This window comes from Chiloscyllium plagiosum, chromosome 16 (assembly GCF_004010195.1).
Source record: "Chiloscyllium plagiosum isolate BGI_BamShark_2017 chromosome 16, ASM401019v2, whole genome shotgun sequence".
In the NCBI taxonomy this organism is placed as follows: Eukaryota; Metazoa; Chordata; class Chondrichthyes; order Orectolobiformes; family Hemiscylliidae; genus Chiloscyllium; species Chiloscyllium plagiosum.
The window spans coordinates 30,208,845-30,226,318 of NC_057725.1; the positions used below are offsets into that span (position 1 = coordinate 30,208,845).

At 42.0% G+C, this 17,474-nt stretch overlaps 3 protein-coding genes across 4 annotated transcripts in view; 1 reads left to right on the forward strand and 2 right to left on the reverse strand.

Annotated features, from left to right (window-relative positions):
- si:ch211-176l24.4 overlaps nucleotides 1-16,967 on the forward strand; it is a 33,668-nt gene extending 16,701 nt beyond the window's left edge. Inside the window, exon 4 of one of the 2 annotated variants that reach the window (XR_006313925.1) lies at nucleotides 16,794-16,830. Coding sequence is in view for 1 of the 2 variants with exons in the window: in XM_043705677.1 (XP_043561612.1) it covers nucleotides 16,794-16,840 (47 nt within the window). In the remaining variant the exon portion in view is untranslated. Of the gene's footprint in view, nucleotides 1-16,793 lie in introns of both variants that reach the window. The other variant, XM_043705677.1, reaches the window with a different exon arrangement.
- On the reverse strand, nucleotides 13,257-14,727 carry LOC122557734 (phosphatidylinositol N-acetylglucosaminyltransferase subunit Y-like). Its single transcript, XM_043705679.1, has one exon. The coding sequence runs from the start codon at nucleotides 14,725-14,727 to the stop codon at nucleotides 14,512-14,514; it is 216 nt and encodes a 71-aa protein (XP_043561614.1). The 3' UTR covers nucleotides 13,257-14,511.
- LOC122557733 (protein preY, mitochondrial-like) lies at nucleotides 14,806-17,168 on the reverse strand. The gene is made up of 2 exons (XM_043705678.1): nucleotides 16,978-17,168; nucleotides 14,806-14,956 (listed from the first exon to the last, which is right to left on the reverse strand). The coding sequence occupies exons 1-2, from the start codon at nucleotides 17,148-17,150 to the stop codon at nucleotides 14,806-14,808; spliced, it is 324 nt and encodes a 107-aa protein (XP_043561613.1). The 5' UTR covers nucleotides 17,151-17,168.
- Nucleotides 17,169-17,474: the final 306 nt, after the last annotated feature.

Consider the following 17,474-nt stretch of genomic DNA (forward strand, 5'->3'; position numbering starts at 1 on the left):
CCAACTGGTTTAATTGGAAGCACTTCAGCTTTCGGAGCATCGCTCCTTCATCAGGTGATAGTCAAGATTATTGGTGGATACCTCATGCTCCCTCTCTAAGGACATCCAGGCATGAATGTAGCCATGGGTACAGTAGATTTTTATTTGATTAACCTATTTTTCAAATCAATCTATTCAGAGATGTTATTACACACCTGTTAAGCAGGTGGAACTTGACCCTAGGCCTCCTGGTCTAGGATTCAGGATACTACCACTGCACAAGAGGGCTTTAAGGAGTAGGTAGTCGGGTCGGAGATAGCTACAGCTGATTCTGGCCAGATGTAATTATTTGGATTTAGTTTGAGGGAAGTGCTTCATTTTGCTGCTAAACGTTACAATCAGGCTGCAGATTATCTGTGAGCAAAAACACAAGACAGCCACTTGTTATCCATGATTATTCACCTCCTTCTCAAAGTAATTAGATCTGATCTTGATCCACCAAGGATAATTATCACCCTCTTGTTAGATTTGGTTTCAAGAGAGAAGCAATGCAAGTGCTCTGGATTTAAAATATTTAATCAAAGCAACATCAAAGAAGAGCCAGATAATTAATTCAAAAGTTAATTAAATTCCCACTTGTCAAGGTATTACTTTATCAGTGTCGAAAGTTAAAAATATCATTACAACATAAGTTTAAAAAATATATTAATAGCAAAGTCCCACAGATTCTACATACAAACTTTTTCTTATTCTTCAAAAGATATCAGCATCATTCGTTGGGACAGAATTTATTACCCATCTCTCTCTTCCCTTGAGAAAGGCATAGCTCACCACTTTCTTAATTACAACTGAACTTGCTAGACCCAGTTAATTCAGAACTGCACCTTGAAATGGCAGAGCAAGCTTAGTTATAATTAGAAAGTGGTGACCTTGAAACTACCAGATTGTCATAAAACACAGCTGGTTTACTAATATCCTTTTGGGATGGAAATCTGCTGTCATTCCCCAGTCCGGCATATATGTGACTCCAGACCCAGACTGGTGAAAAACAACAAATTTTCATCCCTAAAGTATATTAGTCAGTGGTGTTTTATCTCGTAGTTTCAGGATCACCAGTGCTGAGAGTAGCTTTCTGTTCCAGCTTTATCACTTTAACTGAATTCTAATTCTGGCTGCTCTGGTGGGATTTGAACACCTGCTTCTAGCACATCATGTTTGTGGCAGCTCTCTGTAAAAGCAATTTAGCTACCCCTACTCCTTTGACCTTTTTATGTAACCCGGCAAATTTCTTCTGTTCAGGTGCTCACTTGATCTCTTTTTTAAAGCTCTGAATGAATCTCCCTCCACCATACTTCTAGGCAATGTGTTTTAGATCCTAAGCACTCAAAATGTTAAAAAAGAATTCCTCACGTCATCTTTGATCTTTTAACGATCACTAAGCCTGTGCCTAATGGTTCTCAGCCATTCCACCAAGAACAACCTCACTCTATAATGAATGTCCCATGATAATAAACTGCTAATTTTGTGTTCTGCAACATGGAATAGAATGTAATTTCTTCACTTCTAAATAAACTTGTATTTACAGAACACCTTTCATGGCCTGAAATATTACAAAGTGATTTATGGCCAAAGAAGTGTAGTCACTGTTGTAATTTAGAAAATGGAGCAGTTGATTTGCCCAGAGTAAGCTCCCACAAACAATGAAGAATGAATGACTTTCTTAAATAACTTATAACCCTGCCAAGAATTTTACAAAATATTAATTCATGTGATGTGGGCATCAATGACAAGCTTATTGCCCAAGCCTAATTGATCCAGTGCAGTCCTTAGGCGGTAGACACTCCCACAGTACTGTTAAGAGGGGGATTCAAGGATTTTAACTGTGTGACAATGAAAGAATGGCAATATACTTCCAAGTCAGGATGTCATGGGGCTTGGTAGACAACTTACAACTATTGGGTATTCCTATGCATCTGCTGCCACTTTTTTTCCAGCTGGTGGAAACCGTGCATTTCAAAAATGCTGTTAAAGGAGTTGCTGTAGTGCATCTTGTATACGCAGATGCCACTATGTGTCAGTGATGAAGAGAATAAGTGTTAAAGATGATAAGTAGGGTGCCTTTTGGACAGATTGTTTTGGCCTGGGTGGTGCTGACCTTTGAGTGTTGTTAGAATTGAATTCACCCAGGCAAGTGCAGGGTATTCCATCACCCTCCTGACTTGTTGCTTTTAAATGATTGGCAAATTTTTTTGATTAAGGTTGAAATATTTCTCATAAAATTCCCAGACTCTGACATGTTCTTGTAGCCACAGTAGTCATGTGGCTGGTCCAGTTTAATTTCTGGTCAATGGTAGCCCCCAGGATGTTGAGAGTGAAGGAATTCAGAAATGGTTCGGAGGAGATGTTTGGATTCTTACTTGTGGGAGGTGGTCATTGCCTTACATGTGTGGCATAAAATGTTTCTTGCTACTGATTACCCCAAGTTTGGATTTTGTCCATGTCTTGCTACACATAGATGTGGGCTACTTCAGTATCTGAGGAATTGTAGATTCTGCTGAACATTGTGTAGTTGTTAATGAACATCCTTTAAGATGGAGGGAAGGTAACTGATGCAGAATCGGAAGATCATATGACGAGGACAATACCTTGAGGAACTCTTGCAGTCATGTCCTTGGACTAAGATAATTGACTATCAAAAAATACAATGTTTGTGCTGGGTATGATTCCAACCAGTGAATAGTTTGACCCTAGTTCTCATCAACTTCAGTTTTGTTAGGGCTTCTTGATGCCACACTCAGTCAGGAACAGTCATTCTCACCTCACTTCTGGAGTTCAGATCTTTCATCCATATTTATTCATTTAATGGCGTCATTCTTCCAGAGCACAAGGAGCAAGATAATTCTATAGAATAATTGAATCTCTAAGATCCCATCCAATCCGAGAAAAGGAACTTGCATTTGAAAATAAATTGGAAATGACAATATTTCTTAGTAGAGTTGCGTAATAGTGGAAAAAAACATTTGTTCTCCTCTCTGGAGTTTTGTGTTCTGTCTGGGCACTGTTCCTCAGGAAGGATTTTAACTCTTTCTATTGAATGCGGGCATTTATGACAAAAGCTGCATTTTTTTGCTAATCGCTCTTGAACTCAATGGCTTGTTAAACTAAAGCACAATTAAGAGGAGGTCGAGAGTGTGGTGCTGGAAAAGCACAGCTGGTCAGGCAGCATCAGAGCAGCAGGAGAATTGATGTTTCGGGCATAAGCCCTTCATCAGGAATGAGGCTTGTGGGTCGGGCCAACTCGGCCCATCCTCCGGACCCGTCCATCACTGCCCCCTCTGACTATCACCTTCTACCTCACGTATCGCTTTCCCAGCTACCTCCCCCCAACCCCACACTCCTTCATTTATCTCTCAGCCCGAACCCACAAGCCTCATTCCTGATGAAGGGCTTATGCCCGAAACATCGATTCTCCTGCTCCTCGGATGCTGCCTGACCTGCTGTGCTATTCCAGCACCACACTCTCGACTCTGATTTCAAGCATCTGCAGTCCTCACTTTCTCACAGTTAAGAGGAAGCCATGTTAATGAGATGTAGAAGACACATTGATGGATTTCCATCCCTAAATGGCATTAGTGAACCAAATGGGTCTTTATGACAATTGATGATTGCATCGTGGTCACCATTGTGGAGGTTAGTTTTCTGTTCCAGATTTATTAATTAAATTTAATTTCCACTAGCTGCTGTTGTGGGATTTTATCACCTGTGCCCAAAACATTATCCTGGCCATCTGACAGTACAATTACACCACTGTCTCCCCCACTATATTGGCCTTGAAGTAAGTTTATACAGATTCATCGGAATGATAACTAGGACATAGAAGGTTCAAGTATGAAATGAGGTTTCCTAGGTTAGTACTGACTAAGTATAGAAAATTAAGGAACTCCTTTGGCACAGTGTCAGTGAGCCTATAGTCAGGAGGCCTGGGTTTCAGTCCCATCTGTTCCAAGGTGATATCATCAGAATTTGAGGGATGATTAGATTGAAGTCTTTAAGATGATAAAGGGATCGAACAAACCAAAAATTGTTTCCTCTGGTGATGAGTCTGGAACAAAGTGGCTTTTCTTTGTCTAGAGAGCTGGTTACAACCTGAATTTGTCAAACAATTTCCTTTTGTAAAACTATGTTGATTCTATATTATGCTATGATTTTCTATTGCTTTGTTAAACATCCTCAACAATAGAGTCCAGCACACACCCTGTGACCAATGTTGCATTTCAGGCCTATAGTTTTCTCATCTTCCTTTCATTAATAATGCTGTTACATTTACTAATTTGTATCTTGCTGAACTGTTCTGGAATTATGGAATTTTGGAAAATCATAACCAATGCATCCACTATCTCTGCACTCACCTCTTTTAGTACTCTAGGATGAAGGTCATCAGATCTTGGAATGTCATCTTTTAGTCCCTTATATTTCTCCTAATACTTTTTCTGCTGATATTAATTAACTCAGAATCCTTATTAACCTCCTTTTCTGGTATGCAACTTGTGTTTACTGCTGTGAAGATGGACAAAATATTTGTTGACTATCTTTTAAACATTTCCACAATCAAGGTAGATACGATTGTTTTTGGTCAAGAGTATTACAAGTCATTGAACCAAGTGGAGATGCAGTGCATATCTTCAACCATCTAATTAAACAACTGAGGGAGTACACTGAAGGTTCACTAGACTTGTTCCTGGGATGGTCAGACTAGCAAGGTTAGATCTCATGGAATACAGGGAGAACTCGCCATTTGGATACAGAAATGGCTTGAAGGTAGAAGCCAGAGGGTGGTGGTGGAGGATTGCCTTTCAGACTGGAGGCCTGTGACCAGTGGTGTGCCACAAACATTGGTGCTGGGTCCACTACTTTTCATCATTTATATAAATGACTCAGATCTGAACATAGGAGGTATAGATAGTATGTTTGCAGATTACACCAAAATTGGAGGTGTAGTGAACAGAGAAGAAGGTTACCTCAGAGTACCTGAGGAGCTAAGGAGTGGCAAATGGAGTTTAATTTAGATAAATGTGAGGTGCTACATTTTGGAAAGGCAAATCAGGGCAGGACTTACACACTTAATGGTAAGGTCCTGAGGAGTGTTGCTGAACAAAGAGACCTTGGAGTACACATTCATAGTTCATAGAAATAGAACATTACAGCGCAGCATATGCTCTTCGGGCCCTGATGTTGCACCGACCTGTGGAACCAGTCTGAAGCCCATCTATCCTACTCAATTCCATTATCATCTATCTGTTTATCCAGTGACTATTCAAATGCCCTTAAAATTGGCAAGTCTACGACTGTTGCAGGCAGGGCATTCCACACCTCGACTACTCTGAGTAAAGAGACTACCTCTGAAATCTGTCCTATATTTATCACCCCTCAATTTAAAGCTAAGTCCCCTTGTGCTAGCCATCACCATCTGAGGAAAAAGGCTCTCACAGTCCACCCTATCTGATTATCTTATATGCCTCAATTAAGTCACCTCTCAACCTTTTCTCTACAACAAAATCAGCCTCAAGTCCCTCAGTCTTTCCTCATAAGACCTTCCCTCCATATCAGGCAACATCCTAGTAAATCACATTTGATCCCTTTCTAAAGCTTCCAGATCGTTCCTATAATGCAGTGACCAGAACTGTATGCAATGCTCCAAGTGAGGCCGCACCACAGTTTTGCACAGCTGCAACACGACGTTGTGGCTTCGAAACTCAATTCTTCTACCAATAAAAGCTAACACACCGTATGCCTTCTTAACAACCTATCAGCATGGGTGGTAACTTTCAGGGATCCACGTACATGGACACCAAGATCTCTCTGGTCATCCACGCTACCAAGAATCTTACCATTAGCCTAGTACCCTGCATTCCTGTTACTCCTTCCAAAGTGAATCACCTCACACTTTTCCACATTAAACTCAATTCTCCACCTCTCAGCCCAGTTCTGGAGCTAATCTATGTTCCTCGGTAACCTGCAACATCTTTCGGCACTATCCACAACTCCACCGACCTTAGTGTCATCTGCAAATCCACCAATCCATCCTTCTACACCCTCATTCATAAAAATGATGACAACAGCGGACCCAAAACAGATCCCTGTGGCACACCACTAGCAACCAAATTCCAGTTGAACATTTCCCATCAATCACCATCCTCTATCCTCCTTCAGCGAGCCAGTTTGATCCAAAACACTAAATCACCCTCAATCCCATCTCTCCGTATTTTGTGTGGTACCCTACCGTGGGGAACCCTATCAAACGCCCCACTAAAATCCATATACACTACATCAACCACTTTAGTGAACAGTGGAGGAGGTTACTTCAGATCAGAACAGAATCTTGATCAGATGGACCAATAGGCTGAGGAGTGGCAGATGAAATTAAGATAAATATGAGATGCTGTGTTTTGGAAAGGCAGGATTTATACACTTAATGGTAAGGTCCTGTGGAGTGTTGCTGAACAAAGAGACCTTGGAGTGCACGTTCATAGTTGCAGCTTGATTGGATAGCTAAGAAGATGTTTGATAAGCTTGCCTTTATCGGTCAGTGTATTGAATATAGGAGTTCGGAGGTCATGTTATGGCTGTACAGGGCATTGGTTAGGCCACTTTTGGAATACTGTACAATTTTTGTCTCCCTGCTAAAGGAAGGATGTTGTGAAACTTGAAATGGTTCAGAAAACCTTTACAAGGATGTTGGAGGATTTGAGTTATAGGGAGAGGCTGAATATGCTAGGGCTATTTTCCCTGGAGCGTCAGAGGCTAAGAGGTGACATTATAGAGATTTATAAAATCATGAGGAGCATGGAAAGGTGAATAGTCAAGGTCTTTTCCCCAGAGTGGGGAATCCAAAAAGGGGGCATAGGTTTAAGGTGAGAGGAATAAGATTTAAAAGAGACCCAAGGGGCAACATTTTCTTGCAGAGGGTGGTGTGTGTCTGGAACAAACTTCCAGAAGTAGTGGTGGAAGCTGGTACAACAACAACGTTTAAAAGGTGTCTGGATGAGTATATGAATAGGAAGGGTTTAGAGGAAAATGGGTCACATGCTGGCAAATGGGACTAGATTAACTTAGGATGTCTAGTCGGCATGGACGAGTTGGATCAAAAGGTCTATTTCCAACTCTAGACTTTTTTTTTATGGCTCAGTTCTCCAGCTGTCAGAATCTCTGCATCTCTCTCTGCCTCATCTCTCCAGATGTCAGACTTTTTCTATCACTCACCTCTCCAGATATCAGTCTCTCTCACTTATGGCTCAGCTCTCGATAGTAGGAAATTGTGGATGGCACAGTGGTTAGCACCACTTTCATTCAAAGATGTGCAGGTCAGGTGAATTGACCATGCTAAATTGCCCGTAGTATTAGGTAAAGGGTTAAACGTAGGGGAAAGGGTGGGTTGCGCGTCAGTGTGGACTTATTGAGCCGAAGGGCCTGTTTCCACACTGTAAGTAATCTAATCTAATCTTTCTCTTTATCATTCACCTCACAAAGTTTCTGACTCTTTCTCATTGGCTCACCCCATCCAGATGTCAGTCTCTCATACACTATATATGTCTCCAGTTATCAGACTTTCCCCCTCTCTCATGCATTCCATTGCCCACCTCTCCAGCTAACTGTCTCTCAATTACCTCTCCACCTAAGAGATTCTCTCCCTTTGTCATTATTCTCCCTAGATTTAATGCTCTTTCACTCTATTGATGAACACTCCAGCTATCGGTCTCTCACCTCTCCAGATTCCAAGCTCTCTTTGCATCTATCACTCGCCTCTCCAGCTCTCTCTCTCTCTCTATGGCTCACCCTATCAGCTGTCCATCTCTCTCTCTCGTGTTATAGAATGTAGCACGGTACAGACCCTTCGGCCCTCGATGCTGTGCCACCCTTTTATCCTATACTAAAATCAGACTAATCTACATACCCTTCATTGTTCCAACTTCCATGTGCCTATCGAAAAGTTACTTAAATGTCCCTAATGTATCTGACTCTACTACCTCTACTCTCCGAGTAAAGAACCTACCTCTGACAACCTCTCCCCCCCCCAAACCTTCCTCCAATTACATTAAAATTATGCCCCCTCATGATAGACATTTCTGCCATGGGAAAAAGTCTCTGGCTACCCACTCTATATCTGTGCCTGCCAACATCTTATACACCTCTATCAAGTCACCTCTCATCCTTCTTTGCTCCAATGAGAAAAGTCCTAGTTCCCTCAAACTTTCTTTATAAGACATCCCGTCCAGTCCAGGCATTATCCTGGTAAATCTCCTCTCTAAAGCTTCCACATCTTTCCTATAACGAGACAACCAGAATTGAACACAATACTCCAAGTGTGATCTTACCAGAGATTTATAGAGCTGCAGCATAACCTTGCGGCTCTTAAAACTCAATCCCCCTGCTAATGAAAGCCAACACACTATAAGCCTTCTTAACAATCCTATCAACCTGGGGGGCAACTTTGAGGGATCTATGGACATGGATTCCAAGATCCCTCTATTCCTCCACACTGCCAAGAACCCTGCCTTTAACCCTGTATTCTGCATTCAAATTCGATCTTCTAAAGTGAATCACTTCATACTTTTCCAGGTTGATCTCCATCTGCCACTTTTCAGTCCAGTTCTGCATCCTGCCAATGTTTCGTTGCAACCTACCAAAACCCTTCAATACTACCCACAATTCCACCAACATTCGCATCATCAGCAAACTCACCAACCCGACCATTCCATTTCCTCATCCAAGTCATCTATAAAAATCACAAAGAACAGAGGTCCCAGTATAGGTCCCTGCAGAACACCACCGGCCACCAAGCTCCAGGCTAAATACTTTTCATCTACCACCACCCTCTGTTTTCTATGGGCCAGCCAACTCTGTATCCAGACAGACAGGTTTCTTGTATCCCATGCCTCCTTACTTTCTGAATGAGGCTACCATGGGAAACCTTATCAAACGCATCGCTAAAATCCATATACACCACATCCACTGCTCTATCTTCATCAACGTGTTTTGTCAGATCCTCAAAGAATTGAATAAAGTTTGTGAGACATGACCTGTCCCTCACAAAGCCATGCTCACTATCTCTGTAATCAAACTATGGTTTTCCAAGTAATCATAAATTCTGTCTCTCAGAAGCCTCTTCAATACCTTGAGCACCACTGACTGGTCTGTAATTCCCAGGATTATCTCTCTTCCCTTTCTTGAACAAGGGAACAAGATTTGCCAGCCTCCAATCATCTGGTACTACTCCAGTGGACAGTGAGGATGCAAAGATCATTGCCAAAGGCACAACAATCTCTTCCCTCGCTTCCTGTGGTATTCTTTACTTTATTAATTCACAAGATGAGGGCATCTCTGGCTAGGCCAGCATTCATTGCCCAGAGAGCAGTTAAGAGTCAACCACATTGCTGTGGGTCTGGATTCACATGTAGACCAGACTGGATAAGGATGGCAGTTTACTTCCTTAAAGGACATTAGTGAACCAGATGGGTTTTTTTTCCTGACAATTGATTCATTGTTATTATTAGTCTTAATTCCAAGTATTTATTGAATTCAAATTCCATCATCTGCCATGGTGGGATTCAAACTTGGGTCCCCACAACCTTACCTGGATTAATAGTCTATCAATAATACCACTAGACCATCGCCTAGCCAAGTAACCTAGGGTTTATCCCATCAGGCCCAGGGAATTTATTTATACTTACGTTTTTCAAAATATTCAGCACATCCTCCTTCCTAACATCAGCCTGTTCTTGCATATCAGTCTGTTTCATGCTGTCCTCAAAAATGTCAAGGTCCCTCTCAGTAGTGAATATTGAAGCAAAGGATTCATTAAGGACCTGCTCTACTTCCTCCAACTCCAGGTGCAAGTTCCCTCCAACTCCAGGTGCAATTTCCCTCCACTATTCCTAACCAGCTCTACCCTCACATTGGGTATTCTCTTCTTCCTGACATAAATCTAAAACACCTGAGGGTTTTTCTTGATCCTACCTTCTAAAGATTTCTCATACCTCCTTCTAGCTCTCCTAAGTCCATTCTTCAGTTCGTTCCTGGCCACCTTGTAACCCTCTAAAACCCTGTCTGATCCTTGCCTCTTTAACCTAAAGTAAGCTTTCTTCTTCCTTTTGACTAGATGTTCCACATCTCTTGTCACCCAAGGTTCTTTCAACCTACCATCCCTTCCTTGCTTCAGTGGGACAAACCTGTCCAGCACTATCAGTAGGTTTTAGCGAGTTTTGAGATTTGTAGCTCAGGTCGGAGTTTTGGATGTAGGTTTGCTTGCTGAGCTGAAAAGTTCATTTCCAGACGTTTCATTACCCTACTAGGTAATGTCTTCATGGGCCTCAGGCAAAGCAATGCTGAAAATTCCTGCTTTCAATTTATATGTTTGAGATTCTTTGGTTTGATGATGTCATTTCCTGTGGTGAAGTCACTTCCGGTTCCTTTTCTCAGGGGGTGGTAGATGGAGTGTAACTCAATGTGTTTGTTGAGAGTGTTCCGGTTGGAATGCCATGCTTCTAGGAATTCTCATGCATATCTTCATTTGGCTTGTCCTAGGATGGATGTGTTGTCCCAGTCGAAGTGGTGTCCTTCCTTATCTGTATGTAAGGATACTTGAGAGAGGGTCATGTCTTTCTGTGGCTAGTTGGTGCTCATGTATCCTGATGGCTAGTTTTCTACCTGTTTCTCCAATGTAGTGTTTGTTACAGTCTTTGCGCAGTATTTTGTAAATGATATTAGTTTTGCTCATTGTCTGTATAGGGTCTTTCAAGTTCATTAGCTGCTATTTTAGTGTGTTGGTGGGTATGTGGGCTACCATGATGTCAAGGGGTCTGAGTAGTCTGGCAGTCATTTCCGAGATGTCTTTGACATAGGGAAGAGTGGCTAGGGTTTCTAGACGTTTTTTGTCTGCTTGTTTGCAGACACATTGAGTTAGACCCCATCTAACACTCCCTGAGAAAAAGGACAGGAAGTGACTTCACCACAGGAAATAACATCACCACAGGAAATTACAGCACCAATCCAAAGAAACCCAAACATATAAATAGAAGGCAGGAATTTTCAGCATTGCTTCGCCTGAGGCCCACTGAAAATGTTACCTAGTAGGATAACGAAATGTCCGGAAATGAACCTTCCAGCTCAGCAAGCAAACCTACACCCAAAACTATCAGCAGGTGCTTCCTAAACAACCTCTACATTTCTGTCGTGCATTTCCCTGAGAATATTTGTTCCCAATTTTATGGTTCCTGACCATAAAAATAGTCGCAGGTAGACAGGATAATAAAGGCTGAAGTGGGTACTGCAGATGCTGGAAATCAGAGTCTAGAGTGGTGCTGGAAAAGCACAGAAAGTAAGCAGCATCAGAGGAGCAGGAAAATCGACATTTTGGGCAAAAGCCCTTCATCAGGAATGAAGGCAGGGGACCTCCAGGGTGGAGAGATAAATGGGAGACGGTGGGGCTGGGGAAAAGGTAGCCAAGAGTACAATAGGTGGATGGAAGTGGGGATGATGGTGATAGGTCAGAGAGGAGGATGGAGCAGATAAGTGGGAAGATTGGCAGGTAGGACAGTCTTGAGGATGGTGCTGAGCTGGAAGGTTGAAAGTGGGGTAAGGTGGGAGGAGGGGTTCCTTTATTGGTCAGAGCATTGAGTATCGGAGTTGGGAGGTTATGTTGTGCCTGTACAGGACATTGGTTAGGCCACTTTTGGAATATTGTGTGCACTTCTGATCTCCCTCCAATTGGAAGGATGTTGTGAAACTTGAAAGGGTTCAGAAAAGATTTGCAAGGATGTTGCCAAGATTGGAGGGTTTGGCCTATTGGAAGAGGCTGACTAGGCTGGGGCTGTTTTCCCTGGAACGTCGGAGGCTGAACGGTGACCTTACAGAGGTTTATAAAATCACGAGGGGCATGGAGAGGGTAAATAGACAAGATCTTTGACGAGAAAGTGAGGTCTGCAGATGCTGGAGATCAGAGCTGAAAATGTGTTGCTGGAAAAGCGCAGCAGGTCAGGCAGCATCCAGGGAACAGGAGAATCGACGTTTCGGGCATAAGCACTTCTTCAGGTTTCCTGAAGGGCTTATGCCCGAAACGTCGATTCTCCTGTTCCCTGGATGCTGCCTGACCTGCTGCGCTTTTCCAGCAACACATTTTCAGCTCTAAATATACAAGATCCTTGCCCTGGGATGGGGGGTGGGGAGTCCAGAATTAGAGGCATAGGTTTAGGGTGAGAGGGGAAAAATTTAAAGGGTCAACTTTTTCATGCAGAGGGTGATGTGTGTATGGAATGAGCTGCCAGAGGAAGTGGTGGAGGCTGGTACAATTACAACATTTGAAAGGCAGCTGGATGGGTATATGAATAGGAAGGGTTGAGAGGGATATGGGCCAATGTGCTAGCAAATGGTATTAGATTAGGTCAGAATATCTGGTTAGCATGACGAGTTGGACCAAAGGCTGTTTCCATGTTGTACATCTCTATGACTAACAAATATTGTGTGTTTGGGAAACAGGACCTGTTTCCAATGAGAGGTGATCTCACTGAAATCAATAAAATACTTGATTTTTTTTTTAAAAACTCAAAAATGTGCAGAATCTTTGATATACCCTGCCTAGAGAGCTGTGGAATTTCAGACAGCGTATAAGTTGAGAGATTTCTAAATACCAATGATATAAAGGATCATGAGGGAACCTTTTTGTTTAAAACAGTGGTTTGTTTGTGAAATGAACTGCCAGGGAAAGTGGTGGATGCAGGTACAGTTTCAAGACATTTGGATCAGCTGATTGGAGGATTTGTCATACCTATCAAGGTGTCAGCTGCAGTGTATTTGACATTTGGCGAGGTTCATGAGTAGAAAAGGTTTGGAAGGATATGGACCAAATGCAACATGGTTGGCATTGAGTGGATATTGAATGGCACAGTACACTGAATGGGCTGAAGGACCTACTCCTGCTTTTATGTATTCATAGTTTGGCTCAAGGTAATGAATGGTCCACTGTTCCTACGTTAGAGCAGGGAAATGGGGTTGACTAGGTTTCATGGAGAGCAAGCATGAACATGATGGGCCAAATAATCTCCTACTTTAACTGACCATGTCACAGCCAATCCATACCTCAACTCTATTTACCCGACCAGATCAGGTTAAGGTCAGATGTATCTCACTGAAGTAGAATTTGCAATCTCTTGTCAACTTCACCCCACCTCTGAAGTGCAAAAATATCTAGTCCTACAGACAGACAGCCAGCCTGGTGAACGAGATGAGGTATTTGCTTCAAACGGCTTTATTTAAATTAACTCAAACTGCATGACACAGTAAATAATCATCATCCGCTTTAACATGTAGAGGGTACTCGATTTTCTCATTACCAGTAACTTGGTTTACAATGAAGGGTCATTCCATGGCTGTGACAAGTTTGCTGCAACTTCGGCACCAGAGTGACTCTGGACTACTCTGTGCCGGGTTTCTTCTGATTAGAAGCCAGTAGAAAAACAAGCTACCTCTCCTAACAAAAGCAAAATACTGCAAATGCAGGAAGAAGAGTCATACTGTACTTGAAATGTTCACTGTTTCTCCCTCCACAGATGCTGCCAGGCTTTCCCCAGCACTTGTTACTTGCCCTTAAAAGGTACTTCATTAATTATACACTTTGGACCATCCAGAGGTACCTTTTGGAAGTGTAGTCATGGTTGAAATGTGACAGCCAACATATGCCTAGTAAGTTACCACAAATATCAATGCAGTAATTGCCAGATCACTTTCTTTTTAAAATATTGTTGATTGAGGCATAAACATTAGTCAGATAGCCAAGGAGAACCTCCCTGCTTTTCTTTTACATAGTTTTTACATCTATCCCATGGGATAGACAGGGCTTTGGTTTACCATTTACAAAAACAGCACTTTAGACAATGTGATACTCCGTCAGTACTATGCTGGAGTATCAGCTAACATTATGGAACTTGAACTACAACCTTCTGAATCAGGAGATGATTGTGCTATCTACTGAGCCATGTTTAACAGTAATAGAATACAGAACAAGGAGTCTCAAACACTGACCACAAGCGTGGCTGAATACCCAGGAAAATAGCAAGGGTCTAAGAATGCTAGATCAAAATTAAGTTATTGTTGATAATGAATTTCCATGGCTTATTTGCATCTGACATTGTGGTGGAGTTTGATGTGATTTTGGTTACGGTGTTTCCCTAAGACACAAATCCATATTGAACTGGTTCAAATGAACTGCCTGTTACATTTCCTGCACTGCAGTCACGAGGAATAAAGCCAATGGAACCAAACATTACTAGATAATGTAACAATGAGACAGAGGTGATTGTCCAACACATTTTGTATGTAAAGAATAAGTTAATCAAAATGGTACCAATTTCCACCAATAACACACAAAATTCTTAATGCTTCCAAGCCAATGAAAAAACCTTGATAATGAAACAAAACTTCACTTGACAGCTTGATGCCATCGGGTCACCAACAGCACATGCAATAGTTTTTAAACTTAAATTAGTTATGCCTGAAAAGTTTAATCCCCATCCAGCTCCATAGGTGAAAGAATACATAAACTGGGATGGTAATGGGAAGTAGTAGGCTGTAGAAACACAAGCTGGCCATACTAGTACAGCCCTGTGGAAAATCCTTGTCAAATGTAGCTGAGTACAACAACCCAGCTAATGAGAACAGGGGAACCAGCACTGTGAGAGTTGACAGGTGGATTGTCATTATATCAGTGTACTAGATAAACCCTCTCCCTTAAAAAATCTCAACTTCCAGATATTCCAGGAGCAATGTGTGATCCTTTTACTGCTGTGAAAGCTCTTCCTCCTTGGGTCTGTCTTCATTCTTCCGAATTAACTTTGCATCCTGAGGGATCATGTTGGGAACTCCATCAACAACAGGATAGGCTATTCCCAACTCGTCATTGATCAGCTGATTGGAGGATTCGTCGTACCTATAAACATGACAGAGAAAGAATATTAAAACTGCAGTTCATTCAAAATGTGTTGGAACTGGAGTCTGCCCTTTTAATCTGAATGAAAATTATTAAGAGCTGAAAATGAACAGATCAATATTGTTTTTCAAAAGGGATTGATTCTCAAAACATTTCAAATTTTCAGAGATGGAAAGACAAGAGAACACTTCTACATTTACAGAGTTTCTTTCACAAGCCGAAGAAACCTGAAACTGTGACATGCATTACACACATGATTATCAAGTGTTGTGGCTGAGGGACAGTGGAGAACACTACCTGGTTCTTGTTCAAAATTGTGGCTGTGGGATCTTTGTTCATTCACTTCAGAGGACACTTTGATAATTGTTGGATTTAAAAGGTGAAACACAGCTAATTAGTCAAGTCAGAAAGAAAATAGCTAAAAATAAATGTGGGGCAATAAAAATATCAATTTTGTTGTTAAATTCAAACTCTTTTGGTAGAGATCAGTGTTGACCTACTAAACAAACCAACTTTTCTGGTTGACTTGCTGTTTGACTGTATTTCCATTCTTCTCCCTACACTTCCCTGAAGATGTTTCACTTTCAATGGGCCTTAGACTTTGTAAGGCAATTTACATGGGTACCTTGAAAGCAAATACCAAAGTATTTGACCAAAGTATTTGAAAGGTATTGCAGTCAAGACACTCAGACACTAATTGTTCCAGATGAAGAATCCGTGAATAGTTTCATCCCTCTTTTCTAATCAAATAGCATTTAAGTCAATTGTATAATAGTTCCAAACATCTAAAATGCACAAAGAACAACCAGAAAGCCCTTCGTGCCCTGCCTACAGCATTTAACTGCTGCTTTATTGGCAATACTTCCAAAGGAGGATGTTGCCAGGGTTGGAGGGTTTGAACTATAGGATGAGGCTGAATAGGCTGGGGCTGTTTTCCCTAGAGCATCCAAGACTGAGGGTAACCTTATGGAGGTTTATAAAATCATGAGGGACATGGACATGGTTAAATAGACAATGTCTTTTCCCTTGAGTGGGTGAGCCAAGAATCACATGGTATAGGTTTAGCGAGAGAGGGGCAAGATTTAAAAGGGACCTAAGGGGCACCTTTTTCAAGCAAAGGGTGGTGCATGTTTGGAATGAGCTGTCAGAGGAAGTGGAGGAGGCGAGTACAATTACAGCATTTAAAAGGCATCTGGATGGGTATATGAAGAGGAAAGGTTAGAAGGATATGGGCCAAGTGCTGGCAAATGGAACTAGATTAATTTACAATATCTGGTCAGCATGGACGAGTTGGATCGAAGGGGGTGTTTCCAAGCTGTACACGTCTATGACATCCGGCTTTCTGTCCATTGATCAGTCTGCTAACAACCTATAATTTAGGGAGCATACACATCTCAAAATCAGGAAATCACGTGTTTGGAGTTTCACTGCAGAGACCTGAATCTAAAAGTCTAGGCAGATACACTTGCTACAGTACAAATGGAACTTGGCACTGTCTGAGGATAGGCAAAAGAGAGGACTGCAGATACTAGAAACCAGAGTTTAGATCAGAGTGGTGCTGGAAAAGCAGGAGCAGGAAATCATGAGGATAGGAGATCAGTAAGGTAGGAACACTACTTTTTCAAAAAATTGGAGGAGAGTTCTTTGATATTCATCACAAAAAAAGGATTCTGGTCTGTATCACGTTCATATGTGCATCTTTGTACATCACAGTGAAAATGTATTTCCTCCATTACTTGTAAAACATCTTAATATATCTAGTAGTAATGAAAGGCACTATATAAATATTAGTTGTTTCCATTATTTTTAGAAAATGTTTTGTGTTTGTATTGAACAGTTGAAACAACATCTAGCTTCAGAAACACAACAACCGCACAGAGCTGATGAGGAGAGCATTCAGACGATCCAGAATGTGCTAGCAATTCTGAACAGCAATCTCGTCATTTACAGCGACCGACTTTCCGGTTCCTAGCCACAGGGTCTCCCCTGCTCTAGTCTCTGACCTTCCCCCGAGGACGAACCTGAGCTGTTTTCTGGACAGGGGACACACCAAGTACGAGAGGAGGGTCGGGTCCAGATTAGCTTTCCTGTCTCCACCCCCCGTCACCGAGTCTCCTGACAGCCTGACCCGGGAGAGATGCAGCAGCCTCCGGGCCGCTCCCCGGATCTCGGTCCCGTGTACAACCCGAAACATTCCCACCCGAAATTACAGCCTCACCTCCAACACTTCCGCTTCCGCATCCGGGCTACAGCGAAAGCCCCGCCCCTTTACCCCCCTCCCCCATTTAAAGGGACAAGCTTTGCTATAATTTTTAAAACTCACTTACCATCTGGAACATGCAGCTCCAGAAATTGAACAAATAAATGCCGAATCAATTAAAAGTGCCATTAAATACCAAACTGCAGCAAAATCTATGTTGTACAGTCTGTGCTGCAGACATCCTGCTCTCCCTCCTTTCAACTGCATCAGATTTGTCACCACCTCTAACACTGAATGATCAGACATTTCTTCCCAAAC

Excerpts from the sequence above, each read along its gene's own strand:
- LOC122557734 (XM_043705679.1), bottom strand. The coding sequence starts at position 14,727 with ATGACAATCCACCTGTCAACTCTCACAGTGCTGGTTCCCCTGTTCTCA.
- LOC122557733 (XM_043705678.1), bottom strand. The coding sequence starts at position 17,150 with ATGTTTCGGGTTGTACACGGGACCGAGATCCGGGGAGCGGCCCGGAGG. Across the intron at positions 14,957-16,977 it reads CTGTCCAGAAAACAGCTCAG|GTACGACGAATCCTCCAATC; the intron begins GTTCGTCCTCGG and ends TCATGTTTATAG.